Raw genomic sequence first — 13,859 nt, 5'->3', positions numbered from 1 at the left:
TTCGTCGTAACAGAAACGAGTAAATGATCACCGTATCGACACAATTTCAGGTAAAAAGCTAAAGTGTCCGTACTGCGAGCGACTGTACGGCTACGAGACGAACCTGCGCGCGCACATCCGACAGCGCCACCAGGGCATCCGCGTGCCGTGCCCGCACTGCTCGCGCACGTTCACGCGCAACAACACCGTGCGCCGCCACATCGCGCGCGAGCACCGCCATCATCTCGCGCCGCATCAGGGCCCGCTCTCCAACCACACGCAGTAAGCTGGATCTCTCCCTCTCTCTCGCACACGTGACGACACACGACGATGGCCTGGCTAGCGCAGCGGGGTGATCTCGACTGATCGAAAGAATCCCATTCAAATTTCACTACTAACATACATTTATTTTAAATGGAATTTTTTTTTTAACCGGTTTAAATTACTCGTAGTTACCGCGCAACTATGATTGCCCCGCTGTACCTTTAAATTTGCACTAGACTTGTGTCAGTCAGGGTTTTTGTGTAACCGATGGAGGACATAGTTCCTTAGTTTAAACCACTCATAGATCTCTCTGTATTCGAGTGAAAGTGTATGAAAGATAATTATGTGTAAAAATCAAGGTCGAACTAAGGAACTTTGTGTTCTTCAAAGCGAAAACCTATCCTTAATCTTATTGCCTTATTTTTGCTCACAGAATTTCCTAATAATTCTATAATATGTCAGTCGAAATTACCAATTTTGTCTTACATTTTGCTGTATTTCGAAATTACTTTTGTTTTAATTTAGAATTACTTCTTACATTTCGATAACAAGTCTTGTGTAAAATTTACTACATAATCTAGCAATTTGTCTAGTCTGTGTATAATTAATATGTCTGTGTCTCAACCGTACTACCTCTGCTCTTTTCGGTCGGCACTGGCGGTTGTTATTCCAGTTTCAAAAGGAGATTTTATTTATTTCTGGCCAAATTCGACGGAAATAAAATATAATATTTTGTTCTTAGAATAAATAAAGTTTTTAAAAGAAAAAGTAACAATCGGGTATATAATCATAAGTACCTATCTACATCAAGAAATATGTTTTAAAAAAAATGCGTTATAATTTCAGTTTTCAGCCATTATTCATCTAAATTAAAAATAAATTTGATGCGACTATTTTGAAATTATTTTTTAATTTTGTTTGCGCCGAATCAAGTTTTTGGAATGTACCTCTAACCTGCCAGTATTTCGGTTGATTTCGGCCGCCATTGCCGAACCCTTGTAACATGCGTACAATAAATTACCTCGTTGATATATTATTGTAATCAGTAATCTACCTCAGAAATTGATCTTAAGATTTTTTTAAGGTTTTCAAATTGTGCGATAATTGTTACTTAATTTAAATATTCAAGTGTGACTTCGAATGGTTGCTCATTACTCGTTCTGTCTGGTACCTTGTTTGAAAAATATTGTACCTGTTGCACCCTCGTCGTATCTTTTTTTTTTTGCTAACTTTAGTAATTATATGTCCAGTTGACTGTGAGATAAAGTTACCTTATATACGTTTGAGCTCTCGGTCGGGTTGAAAAAGCTTATTTATACTTACCAGAGCTAGGGAATTTTAGAGATGATGTTGAGACTGACGGTCATAGGCTAAGAGTATGTAAATAATAGGAGAATGTTGTATATCGCCTTGGCCTAGGTTGAGACTCTGAATTGCATTGTGGCAAACTACCTCATACTATTTTTTTTTAATTATTATTATATTACATATTTTCTACTACAATAGACTATATACCAGTTTAAGTTGCATAATCAAACACATCTGTGATAGGTCCGGCTACATTAGTATTGCCACAGTTGCCGGTAAGGGCTAGCGCACGGTGGTCTAGTTACGAGCTGTACAAAAAACGGTTTTAATTTTGTACAAAGTACAATTTGCCCTAGATACATAAGTAGTTAGGTAAACAAAAGTGTTATTAAATAAAATTGCATGTGTGATTCGATGCATGAATGGGTTATCAATCCTGTCGTTCGTTAGGGCTCGCCTCAGCGGGTGTTACTATTGAGACCAAATAATTATATGTTTCAGTGGGATGGTATCGATTTTAACATTCCGTTATAACATGTCGACGTTAGATGAAGGCCACTTACCTACTTCTATATTCCTAGTCATTTCAAGTGCAACCAGTTGAGATTTTTTTAATGAAAATAATTATTTAAATGATTATTTTGGTCTTCGGTGGCCATGTATTATATTTTGTTGAGGAGCCGCCGAGGGTCGTACTTGTCTACTACTGCAATAGCTTACATTATAGATGGGACAGTGCCAAATACACATTATAAGTTCACATCTACTTATTTTTTTTATTTTTGTTTTTGTTAAGTGTGAATGTAGCGACTGAGTGTTAATTCCTGATATTTAGGAATGAGTTGCATTCATATTTATTATATTTATGTTTTAGGGTATTACATTTAATGCTTTATGAAGGCTCAGCGACTTTTTATACAGATTTTAATTTTGTCGTACCATTTCGCAAGGCAACGTTTTAGTTATCTTTTGAATGGTGGCCGACTTACTCGTTTTATGATATAGATAGAAACATAATATATCGGTCCTTTCACACATACGTAACATCGGCGTCCCTCTAGCACTCATAACGGTAGATGCTACACGAATAGAAGCTATAACAATTATACCTCAATATATCAGAATCAGTTTTACCAACTGGCTGTTTTTATTTTTGTTTTTTTTTTTTTTCGTGTAAATGTAATTGATTTCCGAACGAGACGAAAGACGGTTTGGGAGTGGCGTTAATAAAGAGTTCACAGGCTTTGTTGCCCTATCAGATAATTAAAAAAGTATGTATGTGTTGCACGACTGCTTTCGGTGTGGAGGGGAAGGCTTGTACTATCGTCTTTAACCAGTAGAATCAGGTGACTTGTGTCCGACTCGTGGAGAAATTATGGTAACATGTACGCGGATAATGCATTTTTTCGTAGAATTATTTTGTCTGTGACTCTTCGCGGATTGTATAGGGCGGATAACATCTGTAAATATAGGGTGTTCCAACTAAGTACGTACTTGCACTAAGTCTTATAGTTTCAAGATGAAGGTTTTTATAGTATGAAAATATCGTACGCAACTATCGTAGTTTTGTTTGAAAACATTTAAATTAGCAGTGCCTTTTTAGTTGGAATCTGATTGAGTTGGGTTTTGTAATAATTTGAGCCAAGTTTCAACTTCACCAGGCATGTCAAAAAAAATCTCTTGTCTTTTGTGACGATTGAAAATTATCATCATAAACTAATCATGTTAACTTTGATAAGCAATACTTTTGTATTGCTTATTAAAATCTATAATTTCTAGAGGTCTAAATGCCGGCTCCACGCTGTCGGCAAACATTGGCGGTTTGGACGTACATTGCCAGGTTGCATTGCTGTAAAAACAGCTCATATACAAACTTCGCAATGTACGTACATCCGTATTGGCATTTAAGTTCGCCGACAGTATGGAGCCGCAATACGCATTTTGACATCTTCTCAGCCAATCACAAAGAACATATAACATCGGTTTCATTGTGATTGGCTGAAATATTATATGTCAAATTTGACATGTGCGTTCCTAATTGCAACGGGGACTTGTAATATTTTTTATGATGAGTATTTTTCACGACTTGCCTGGTTCTATTGCACCATGATTTTAATGTTAATCGAGTCGATAGTTATTGTAAAAGTTATGACGTTTCATGTAATTGGCATTCTTTTGGTAAGTGACATAGATAAGACGAAATTGTTTTGCTATTTCAATTTGTTAACAATACGTTTTTATGATTATTGAAAAAAGAAGTAAGGAAAAAATTATTGTTCTATTTTTGTCTTTTCGTTTTTTTTTTTTCATATGAATTTTAAATTCATACTTGTGATTTCTTTTGACATTTAATGTTTTTTGTGATATGTAAAAAAAAAGATTGTGTTAGCGCATCACATGTTTAAGCTTGTTTAATTTTTGGGTTAAGTGTATGAAGGGCTGAGCGATTGGAGTCTACGACTCGAATGTCGCTGAAATCAATGGATTTTCTTCTTTCTAAATTTTAATAAGGTACAAATTTTAGATTACAATATCACTCGTCAATTTACATATTTGTGTAGTTGATTTTATTTATAAATAATTAAATTGTATTATCTGGTGATTATTGTACAAAAAACAATGCAGTACAGATGTATACTTGATATAACACGTCTAAATTAAGTTGATGCATTGTTAAACCTAATTTAGTGGACGTGTAATTAGTCCCTAAATAGTTGTAATATAATAAATGTGACAAGTGAATCACATTAGTCGGTGTATTGCAATCCCTCTAGACTTGGGCCGACCCCCTCGATTGTGGCAGTCGAATCTGTATCGAAGGCGACGGCTGAAAGACGCGTTTATGTTTTACCAAATGTTTGGCAATCCAAAAGTTTGGTAAATCGGCGATGTTTGAAGTTGGATCCAACATTGTTTGTTACCAATATACTTCCAGCTTTTTATATTTTCTTATGTAAAAAACCTTTTAGCTGAGAAGATTTTTTTTGTTGCATCGTAATTTAAATTTACTTTCTGTATTTTGGGTACCGTTTGGATGTTATCATTGATAAGGTTTTGTGTAAGTTACGTTTTTTTTCTTCTTTTATTTGTAAATAAATCGCGATGTGTCGTGATGGTAAAGCCAAAGATTGTTACGGGTATGGTGACCCTCTGCCGTCACACGGGCTCTGTTATGATTCCACATTCAACTGCTTTTTGGCTTCAAAATTATTATTGATAAAATACATTCGCTGGTCGATCTTTTGGTTTTTCAAAATTTAAAAGATTTGAATGTCGACTCATGCAGGGCCCTTTAGTATATTAAGTTTATCTACCTCGAGGAATATAACTTAGTAATAAGTAAGCTTATAGATTTTTTATATGAAGAAACAATATAAAATTTAGCACGTAAGCGAAATGCGAAAAATAAAAAATAAAAAATTTAAAGTACAAATATGCTACCTCAGGATTCAATTTAGTCACTGCGACTCCTATATTTTATATTTCAGATTTTGATGCTGTTTATTCTATTTTATAGATTATTTTTAATGCCGGTGGAAAATATTTTTAATGTAAATAATTCTGAGTTTAAAATCTATGAAGCACATTCATTGAATCTCTGGATGGTAGTAGGGGCTTCAGACGAGGCCTTTCCCAGGCCTGGTTTGGGGTTCTATTAAATTTAGTGTAAGTGTTAATTAGGGTAGTTATAACAATCTCACCGACGTCCGCGAGGCTCGGCCCAAGTCTCCACGTAATCTAATTGTACCTCGGTTCACTCTTCGGAGTATAAAAAAATATTCATAATTTTATTATTACTTTTTCCCAGTTACTTTTTGTGTTGCATAGATGTTACTATGTTTTAAGGAGAAAAATGAAAATTATTGTTTGTTAGGTTTCTGCGAATTAAAAAAAATGTAACAAAATTACCTTTATTTTTTTTTGTTTGTTTTTTCCTTCCTCCCCCTTTTTATTACTATGCTTTTGTTTTTTCTTTGACAAGTTATACCCGTCCATCGTGATTAATGTTTATTATTAAATATTTAAGTACATTATTTAAGGAATTGACATTTAAGTACCTAATATTCATAAAATAGTTGCACTTTACTGAACAGGAAATATTTAAGTATAATAATTTGATGTTTTTATATTTTAAGGACGCACTTGTGAGTCGAGGAAGCTCGTCGATTCGTGTACGAATTTTATAATTAAAAAAAAAATGTTCTCTTGCATTTAATGTTATGTAAGTATAAATTAAAGTTGTAACTTAATTATGCTCACTTCCTGATCACTAGATTAATTCACATACACCCGGAATGAGAATATTGATATAGCGTTTGGATGAAGAGTAGCCAACGAATGGAAGTATGGCTTTTATATTGAAGACTTAGTTCTGCGGTTTTAATATTGCATGTGAAGACGGAGGCGTGTGGTTGTCTCTTTCGTGCATACGAGTAGAGTACTGTCTGTACTGCACAACGTGCCGTGGTCAAGGTCAATCAAGTCAAATCAATGAAGATTTTGACTAGACTTGACTATATTAAAACGTTGGGGCTGTCTAAAAAATTGATCGCAAAATTAGATCTTGTTACGAGGAGAACGATGGGGCGCGATTAACCTAATATGGTCATTTCATGACTGTAAATAAATACATGAATAATGTTTAATCTTATGTCTTATTAAGTTCAAGTGGGATAAGTCTCGGTGTCACTTAAACTATGTTCTTGGTGTCATCTTTGTGTAAATGTTACACGAAATTAAGAAAAAAATTATTCAAAAAAAAAATTAAAAATAAAGAACGAGCACTCTCAACAAGAACTAAAGTACAAATTTCTGAAGTCTTAACTGCCAGTACAAATTAATTAAAAAGAAATGAAAGAAAATTATCGGTTTTATGTAAATGTTGCCAAAATTGTATTTTTTGGGCACGGTTTACCTAAAGTTTTAGAGTACCTAGTCAAAGAAAGTACAAAAAAGGACGAAATAAATTATTTAAAAAAATAACCTACTACAGCCCGCGAATGGTGGATTGGTTTAGGAAATTTTCTGAGAAATAGCCTAGTGTTATCGATGCGACACATATGGTCTTAAAAATGTTGAAGTATCCCACAGCAGTGTTGGAACCTTTTCTGGACGCCTCAGAATACCATGAAGGCAATTACGCCACAAAAATTTTATTGTTATGCTATTTACATAAACGCAATCACGCAAGTAAAATTTTGCTATTTAAATTACGGCAGGCAAATATTTTCATTATTTTTTGTCCTGTGTGTTGCATCGTCGTATATTATGCCTATTTATTATTATCATATTTGGTTCATTATTTATGGTCTATCACGTGGAAGCGAGGGTATACAAAAGGTAGTCATCTGAGTATGTGTTGTAGATTGATAATGATAAATTGGTGACTTAGAATCGAGTGTAAAGTGTAAAAACCATCATGGTTATAAAACTAAGTAAGTAGGATTTTGTACGTAGCGAACTATGCTTATAAGGGATTATTCGGTCGATGGTTTATGTCTGTAAAGGGAAAGTGATTGTCTGTGATTTTTTTAAGCGACTTTTTTATATATACGGAAGAAATATAATTCCTTAACAGTAAGAATAGCACTACATGTGATTTTAAATTAGAAATTGTATGATTTCTTTCAGTTTTTGTACTGTACATTTGTAGCAAGTGGATGTAGTGAAGGAAGCGGGTTGGTGTATATAACACTCATAATGTACATTAATGGCGTACGGGATTTATATAGATACTGTGTTTGGTAAATGGTTTGACCACAGACTACCTAGACTATGCTTTTTTGTGTTAAGGGCCACGTAACCTGAAAAAGCCATAAGGCTTCATACGAATTAATAGGTCTACTTACGTCGGTCTTTTAGTAAATTAATTTATGCGATAATGTAAAACGGTAATAATTTTACCAGTTCTAGCGAATTTTTTAGTGTGGTAACATTTGAACGTGTTTTGTTGACTATGTGGCGTAGTAATAAATGTTATGTTTGGTTCAGTGTTCGGAAGCTCGGGATGTTAGAGGCAATCGACTAACATTATGATTAATCGATTAAAATCGTGTTCACGATATCGTCTCGAGTTTCTCCTTAAAATTAAACAGTTTAGGATCATGTGCTTCGACCAAATTGGATTGTTTTCTTGCAGATATTGAAGTAAAATCTACTTTGAATCTTTATCTACTTAGTTAAAAATGTTATAGTTAATACGAATCTTCTAGAAACATTTACCGAATTAGTAATACTTAATGACCAATGAATCGTGCAAACATAGTTTTAAAATACAATTAGCAATTTGGTCTTTGAAAAGCACATGATCCAAATGCTCCGAAATTATACACTAAAATTGGTTTGCGAATTAACATACTGGTTCTCCTTCTCCATTGTGCACTAATTTTGGCGTATGATAGAATAAAACATACAGAATTAGTCCACATGTACCTATCTATAATCTGACTAGGTCTAGATTATATGAAGAAATTTGTTCCATTGTGGAATTCTTAAATTAATAAAAAAATGTTGGTAAAATATAATTCGATGTTTTATTGATTATTCTTATAGACACCTACCTTTAAATTTGACGTGAAAAATATGTGTGAAAGTCGAAATTTCTGAATAAGTACATAAATGATTTGAATGTGCTTAACTCGGGAATGTTACATTCCTTATCATAAATAAGGAATTTAATATTAATAAGGACTAGTAATATTTTGTGTTATACATACAAAATTTTACACCCTATCGGACGGAGCCTGCAGGGGGTTAATTATTAAAAAATCAATAGACTGTTTGACCTTTATTACCTACATTTAATAAACATCAAAATTTCTTTCCGAGCGACTTCGTCATTTTCTTATTTGACATTTTTCTAACTTGTATCATTTTAAGTTCAGCTTTTTCTATTTGTCTCTCGATTGAAATGTGAAACTATATAAAGATAATACAAACAGCTGATCATTTCGATGCGGCATATTATAGATTGGTGACATTTTCTTCACTTATCCGCCAGTAAGTTCTGCGCAAGGGCAGAGTAAGCTCTATTAAAGATTTAGCACCCATTGTATGCAAATTAGTCGACCATTTGTTAAAATATCAGCGGCTGGTGGCCTTTCTTTGTAGTGATCATTTTATATTAATGCTCTCAGAAAAGAAATAGGTTCATAAGAGAATGTAGTTAACCAGTTAACATGCTTTATACTATTTTGATATCCTGATTTAACATCACGAATAGGTATAAATGAAATTATATGGAGACCTATCCATCTACAAAAATCTCCGTAGATACCTAAAGAGAAGTTTTATACTATTCACGAATTATACTGAATTAAGTACGTAATTACATTTTTATGCGCAAATATATTGCTTTTAAATATTTAAATTTCTCTAAGGAACATGTCAATATTGCTTGTTTTTTTTTTAAATTCCTAACCCCATATGCACAGATCAGATAATAGATAGATACTTGCCATAGTAAGTACATAGGTACATTTTAATTAAGAAAATTATTAAACGCGCATATAGGTAAGTACTTTTTTTATTTCCCAGACGTTTCGGACCTTGTTACAAAGGTCCGAAAAATGTTTTTCCGTCGTAATAAAATAAAGGTAACATAATTACGTACAAGTATAGCTTGAACGCCATCCCATTGTGATGATCAATAATGATAAATTTAAACCAGTTTCCTGACATAAGGAGTTCTCAAAGGACAAAAAAGGATGGTCCGAATTTATTTTTACTTTCACTTTTAAGCATTGCCGGTTTGTTATAAATTTATTTAATGATGACACACACATTATTGTATGTGGATGGTAGGTATGGTAGTATTAATCATGACACAAAACCAATTTTATTGTTTGGTCTCTGTACAATATAGTAGGTATATTACAGTGAGTCAAAAATTGCATATAAAATACACTTAAAAATCCTAAATTATAAAAATGATTTTAAAAACATTAATTAAATATATTTTACAATTTGTTGACCTTGTCAAAAATAAGCGTTGCCAATACAGTATTTATCTATAAGTATATATTTTTCACGCCACATTCACACGATTGCAGTGGGTGCACGGGTAAACAGAAATTACCCGTGTACCCATTGGTGGGTGGACAGGTCGCCGCTTGAATCCTCCTATTTTCAGTTCGTTCTACGAGCTTTTGTCTGCGGCTGTACCCGTGCAATTAATTACTAGGTAGTACACACATTACACGTGTCTATTCAATGAGGACAATCTCCTCCATAGCACCTATCGGAATTCTATCTGGTTATCAAATCTGTACGTGATCAAGTCGCCACTTTTCGATAGATAACTCAGCGTCAAATCCTTGTCACATTTCTGATAGAGTTTTCGTTATTAACTTACTTATAATATCGCCATTCAAATGATGAGATACAAAGATCCAGGACTCGAACCCACGCCCCTGCCAGTGCAGTTAAAAACACGTGAGTATTTTATCAAATTTAGTAAAAAATACATGTGTAACATAGGTATATATTATAACAATGTAATAGTATTATATGTTTTCATTTATATATTTGAGTATTATAATATGATAAGTATGGTAACTACCTCAATAAGTATGATGATATTTCTATTGATAGTAGTCACATACGCACTAGTGAACTAAAAGTCTGTCCGTTTGCATATTTCTCTGTAGGTTCCTACTATGCAATTAACTACCTAAGTACCTAGGTGCATGTTAAATATATGGACGACAAATCACACAAAGTTAACTCCAAAGTAAGTTCGAGACTTGTGTTAAAGGATACAAACTCAACGATACTAGGTACATTCTATAACGTATATATACATAGATAAACATCTGTCAATCTGAGAAAGATCATTTTTCATCTTGAGCTGACTAGGATTCGAACCCGGGACCTCCAGTGTAGCAATCCGGCATCATGACCAGCAGACCACGGTCGTCTTAATCAATACATATAATAAATATTAAATAACTAAGTACCTAGGTGCAAGTTAGTTATTATCTATATAAAATGAATTTTCCCACGCTATTTTGTCTTGTCATGTTTTTTGTTTAAGATCAAAATCTTATTATTCATGTCAATCATTAATATCGTACAGACATACAGCCATTATCTCACGTTGTCTAGTGACTTACGATGAATTGTTTTCTGTTATGGATTGTACATAATATATAACAACAAATAAGAAGCGGTGATGCAGTAGTTAAATACGCGTGTGAGTGAAAGATTCTAGGTTCGATTCACTTTTGATACAGGTAGTAGGTATAGTTTTCACAGATCACCACATTTCCAGTGAATGAAAATGTCGCAAGGAAGCCTGTACACTGATTGAATATTTAGTCCACTAGTGTGTTTCTTGCCTCTGGATGGAGGAAGTCGCTAAATATATCATATCACATGCCCTTAGGCGACTTGAATAAACCCGATATCTACCAGTGTTGGCAGTAAATCACTCGATAAAGAATTTATGTACATAGTCAAGTATCTATTTGTTTCTATAAATGGTATTTTTCTTTTAATGTTTATTTATATGTTCTTTGTTAAATACGTAAGTAACAAATACTTATGGTACACCATGACGTATGGTACACCCATACGTCAAGGTGTTAGATACATCCGATTTTCCTATTATTATGAGAGAAGAAATTAAAAAAAAACCATATTGTTTCACTTTTTAATTTTGCATTTATGTACAAATATAACAACCATTAATTCGGAACACTTCACGGCTTACTATCTAAGATGGATGACTGAATTTACCAGTAAGACAGTTGGGGGGCAGAGTACGCGTAGTAGGGGGAAGGGGCGAAGCCACGAGCTACTACGGGGGTTGCTACGGAGTTGTACAACGAGGGGGCGTAGTAGCTACGACCTGATAAGGGTGCGGAGTAGACAGGGGCAGCAGCTACCGTGCGAGCGACGACAGGGGCAGCAACACGAGCGGCTACTACGGCGGGCTCGGCGACCACTGGCGTAGCAGCTACGACAGGCGTAGCGGCTACGACAGGCGCAGCTACGACGGGGTCCTTGCGCACGACAGCGTTGAATCCGTTGACGTCATCAGCGGCATAATCCACAGTCCTTTTCGTGCCATCGGCGTCCAAAAGAGAATACTGTCCCTGAACAGTTCCTCCCACTCGTGTCTCGACTTGGCTCTTGAAGTCGCCGGTGTTGGGGTCGGCGACGTCGTAAGCGAAGCTCGAGTAGTCGTTGTCTACTCGCGCCACTGGGACTGGCACCACCGAGCACTGGGCTGCGGCCACCAGAGCGAGAACTACAACGAACTGTAAAAAAAAAGGGTAATTTACGGTAATGTGTTTCAAATTCATTTGGCGTTGGAATTCGATTTTGGAAGTAAACATCAAAAATAGGTACTACAAAAATTTGAAACATTGGTGTTATAGAAGCTTAAAAGTTGAGTCTACTCTAGCAGAGAATACTCACATACCTATCAGGCTAAAAAAAATATTGATAAGTGATCGGGTTCTAATTAGTTATTTTTAATTCATTTATTGTGCACTTGTTTATGAAAATAACTAGCAACCTATTTCTGCTTAGAATTACGTGAGGACCTAAATGATGAAATTATTCTACAAACATCCGAGATGAAAATTAAAAAAAAAAAATTAAAAAAAAAATGAACAGAAAAGTTGAAATTAAGTTGGTTACATATATAAAATTATTTTATTTTCGAAACAAACGCGCACTTTCACAATAATTGTTTTCACTGCACTCCGAAACGACAAATCTTTTTTTTTTATAGAAAAAAATAATCACCTTAGCTGCCATTTCGTCGAGACTAGAAGATTTCCTCACGTCGAATGATGCTGGTGCCTACTACGGAAAGCTTTTATACAGGGCTTTACGCGCGAAGGCGTGGCGAATAGAGTATGGTCACTTGATCTTTAAGATCATAGTACAGCCAGCACATCAGAATGCATTGCATAGACTGGTACTACTATGTACTGGTAATAACGGCCAATGTACAATGGACATTGGCAGGATTATGTGCTGTATGCTGTACGTATGATTTATCCGGAAATACAAGGACGATTGCTAATCAGGAGTGCAAAAAAAAAATTGAAATGGTCAAGTATTTACTTGTAATTGATAGATTTGTCAAACTTTGGCATTTCGTAACTAGTTTAATGGTTTTTGGCTAGTCGATAATCAGAGTAGGTAATAGGTACTAAATTTATTTGGTAATAAATTGTCGCCGAAGTTTTGGCGTCCACGGGCACACTAGGAACCTAAGACGAAGAGAACAACTAATAGGTACTGTACAAGACCACACATATTGAATGGAAAACGAGAGGATTAAGAAGAATCTCCTTATTATATGCATCGCTTATGTTAAGAAGATTCACAAGTTTCCTTTCCCTTCAATCAAATTGTGCAACATTGTACCTATGTTCATATAGATAAAATAAATAAATATATCACGACAAATCACATAGTTACACTATGTGTGTGTTACATAGTTAAACTATGTGATTTCACTAAATGTCATCGAAATCTGCCAAGCAAGTACATTTTGCCTTGCTTAACGTCAGTAACGAATTTACTAGCTGCGCCCCGGTGCTTTGCTCCCATAGGAATTTCGGGATAAAAAGTAAGTATGTGTGTACTAAATTTCATAATAATCCGTCCAGTACATTTTGCTAGAAAGAGTTACAAACTTACACATATACATCTTCGGAAACTTTCGCATTTATAATATCAGTAGCACAATCAATAAATTGAATTTAAAACTTAACGACTGTTGTTACCAGGGAATCCAGAATATTTATATTCTACATTAACAACATAACTATTTAGTACAACCAGGATATAGTTTCTCCATGAATTATTGTTGGTTACTTAAGAGTATACAGGAGTAGATGACACGTGCTTTGAATCATGTTCGAGGCTCAATATTCCAATTCTGTTAACGTCAAAAAAACGTTTACCAAGGTCACTCCTTTGATGTGGTAACCAAATTTATTATTCTATAATAAGTTTTGTCAGTTCTATGTGAAATGATAAATGGGGAACCTTACTAGCTTATTACCCACAGCTCCTTGGATCGTGTAACTTGCGTGTTTTTACAAGCTTTTATTTAACTTGCAATGTGGTCGATTCTTGCATACCCAAGTGTGAATTAGATATTTTCAACCGATTGAGCTGAAAAGTTGTATACACGTTTAGTTTGAATGACAATGCATTATTATGATAAGCATGATCTAATGGTGCACCCAGGAACGGCTACAGCACGGACATGAATTTTTCGTCACACATTGAATTTATAAATAGAAAGTACTCTGTGCATTGAATGCAGTATGATCTCTCTG

At 34.6% G+C, this 13,859-nt stretch overlaps 2 protein-coding genes across 5 annotated transcripts in view; one reads left to right on the top strand and one right to left on the bottom strand.

The window, feature by feature from the left end:
• Positions 1 to 6,382, top strand: part of chinmo (Chronologically inappropriate morphogenesis) — a 79,642-nt gene extending 73,260 nt beyond the window's left edge. For all 4 annotated transcript variants that reach the window (XM_053743860.1, XM_053743867.2, XM_053743851.2 and 1 more), the window contains exon 8: positions 51 to 6,382. In XM_053743860.1, the coding sequence (XP_053599835.1) occupies positions 51 to 265 (215 nt within the window). In that variant the 3' untranslated portion in view covers positions 266 to 6,382. The remainder of the gene's footprint in view (positions 1 to 50) is intronic.
• Positions 6,383 to 11,189: 4,807 nt separating this feature from the next.
• LOC128683993 (larval cuticle protein A2B-like) lies at positions 11,190 to 12,414 on the bottom strand. Its single transcript, XM_053770159.1, has 2 exons — positions 12,307 to 12,414; positions 11,190 to 11,813 (listed from the first exon to the last, which is right to left on the bottom strand). The coding sequence occupies exons 1-2, from the start codon at positions 12,316 to 12,318 to the stop codon at positions 11,286 to 11,288; spliced, it is 540 nt and encodes a 179-aa protein (XP_053626134.1). The 5' UTR covers positions 12,319 to 12,414; the 3' UTR covers positions 11,190 to 11,285.
• Positions 12,415 to 13,859: the final 1,445 nt, after the last annotated feature.

This window comes from Plodia interpunctella, chromosome 1 (genome assembly GCF_027563975.2).
Source record: "Plodia interpunctella isolate USDA-ARS_2022_Savannah chromosome 1, ilPloInte3.2, whole genome shotgun sequence".
NCBI classification, from domain to species: Eukaryota; Metazoa; Arthropoda; class Insecta; order Lepidoptera; family Pyralidae; genus Plodia; species Plodia interpunctella.
This window is presented reverse-complemented; position numbering and strand designations above follow the sequence as displayed.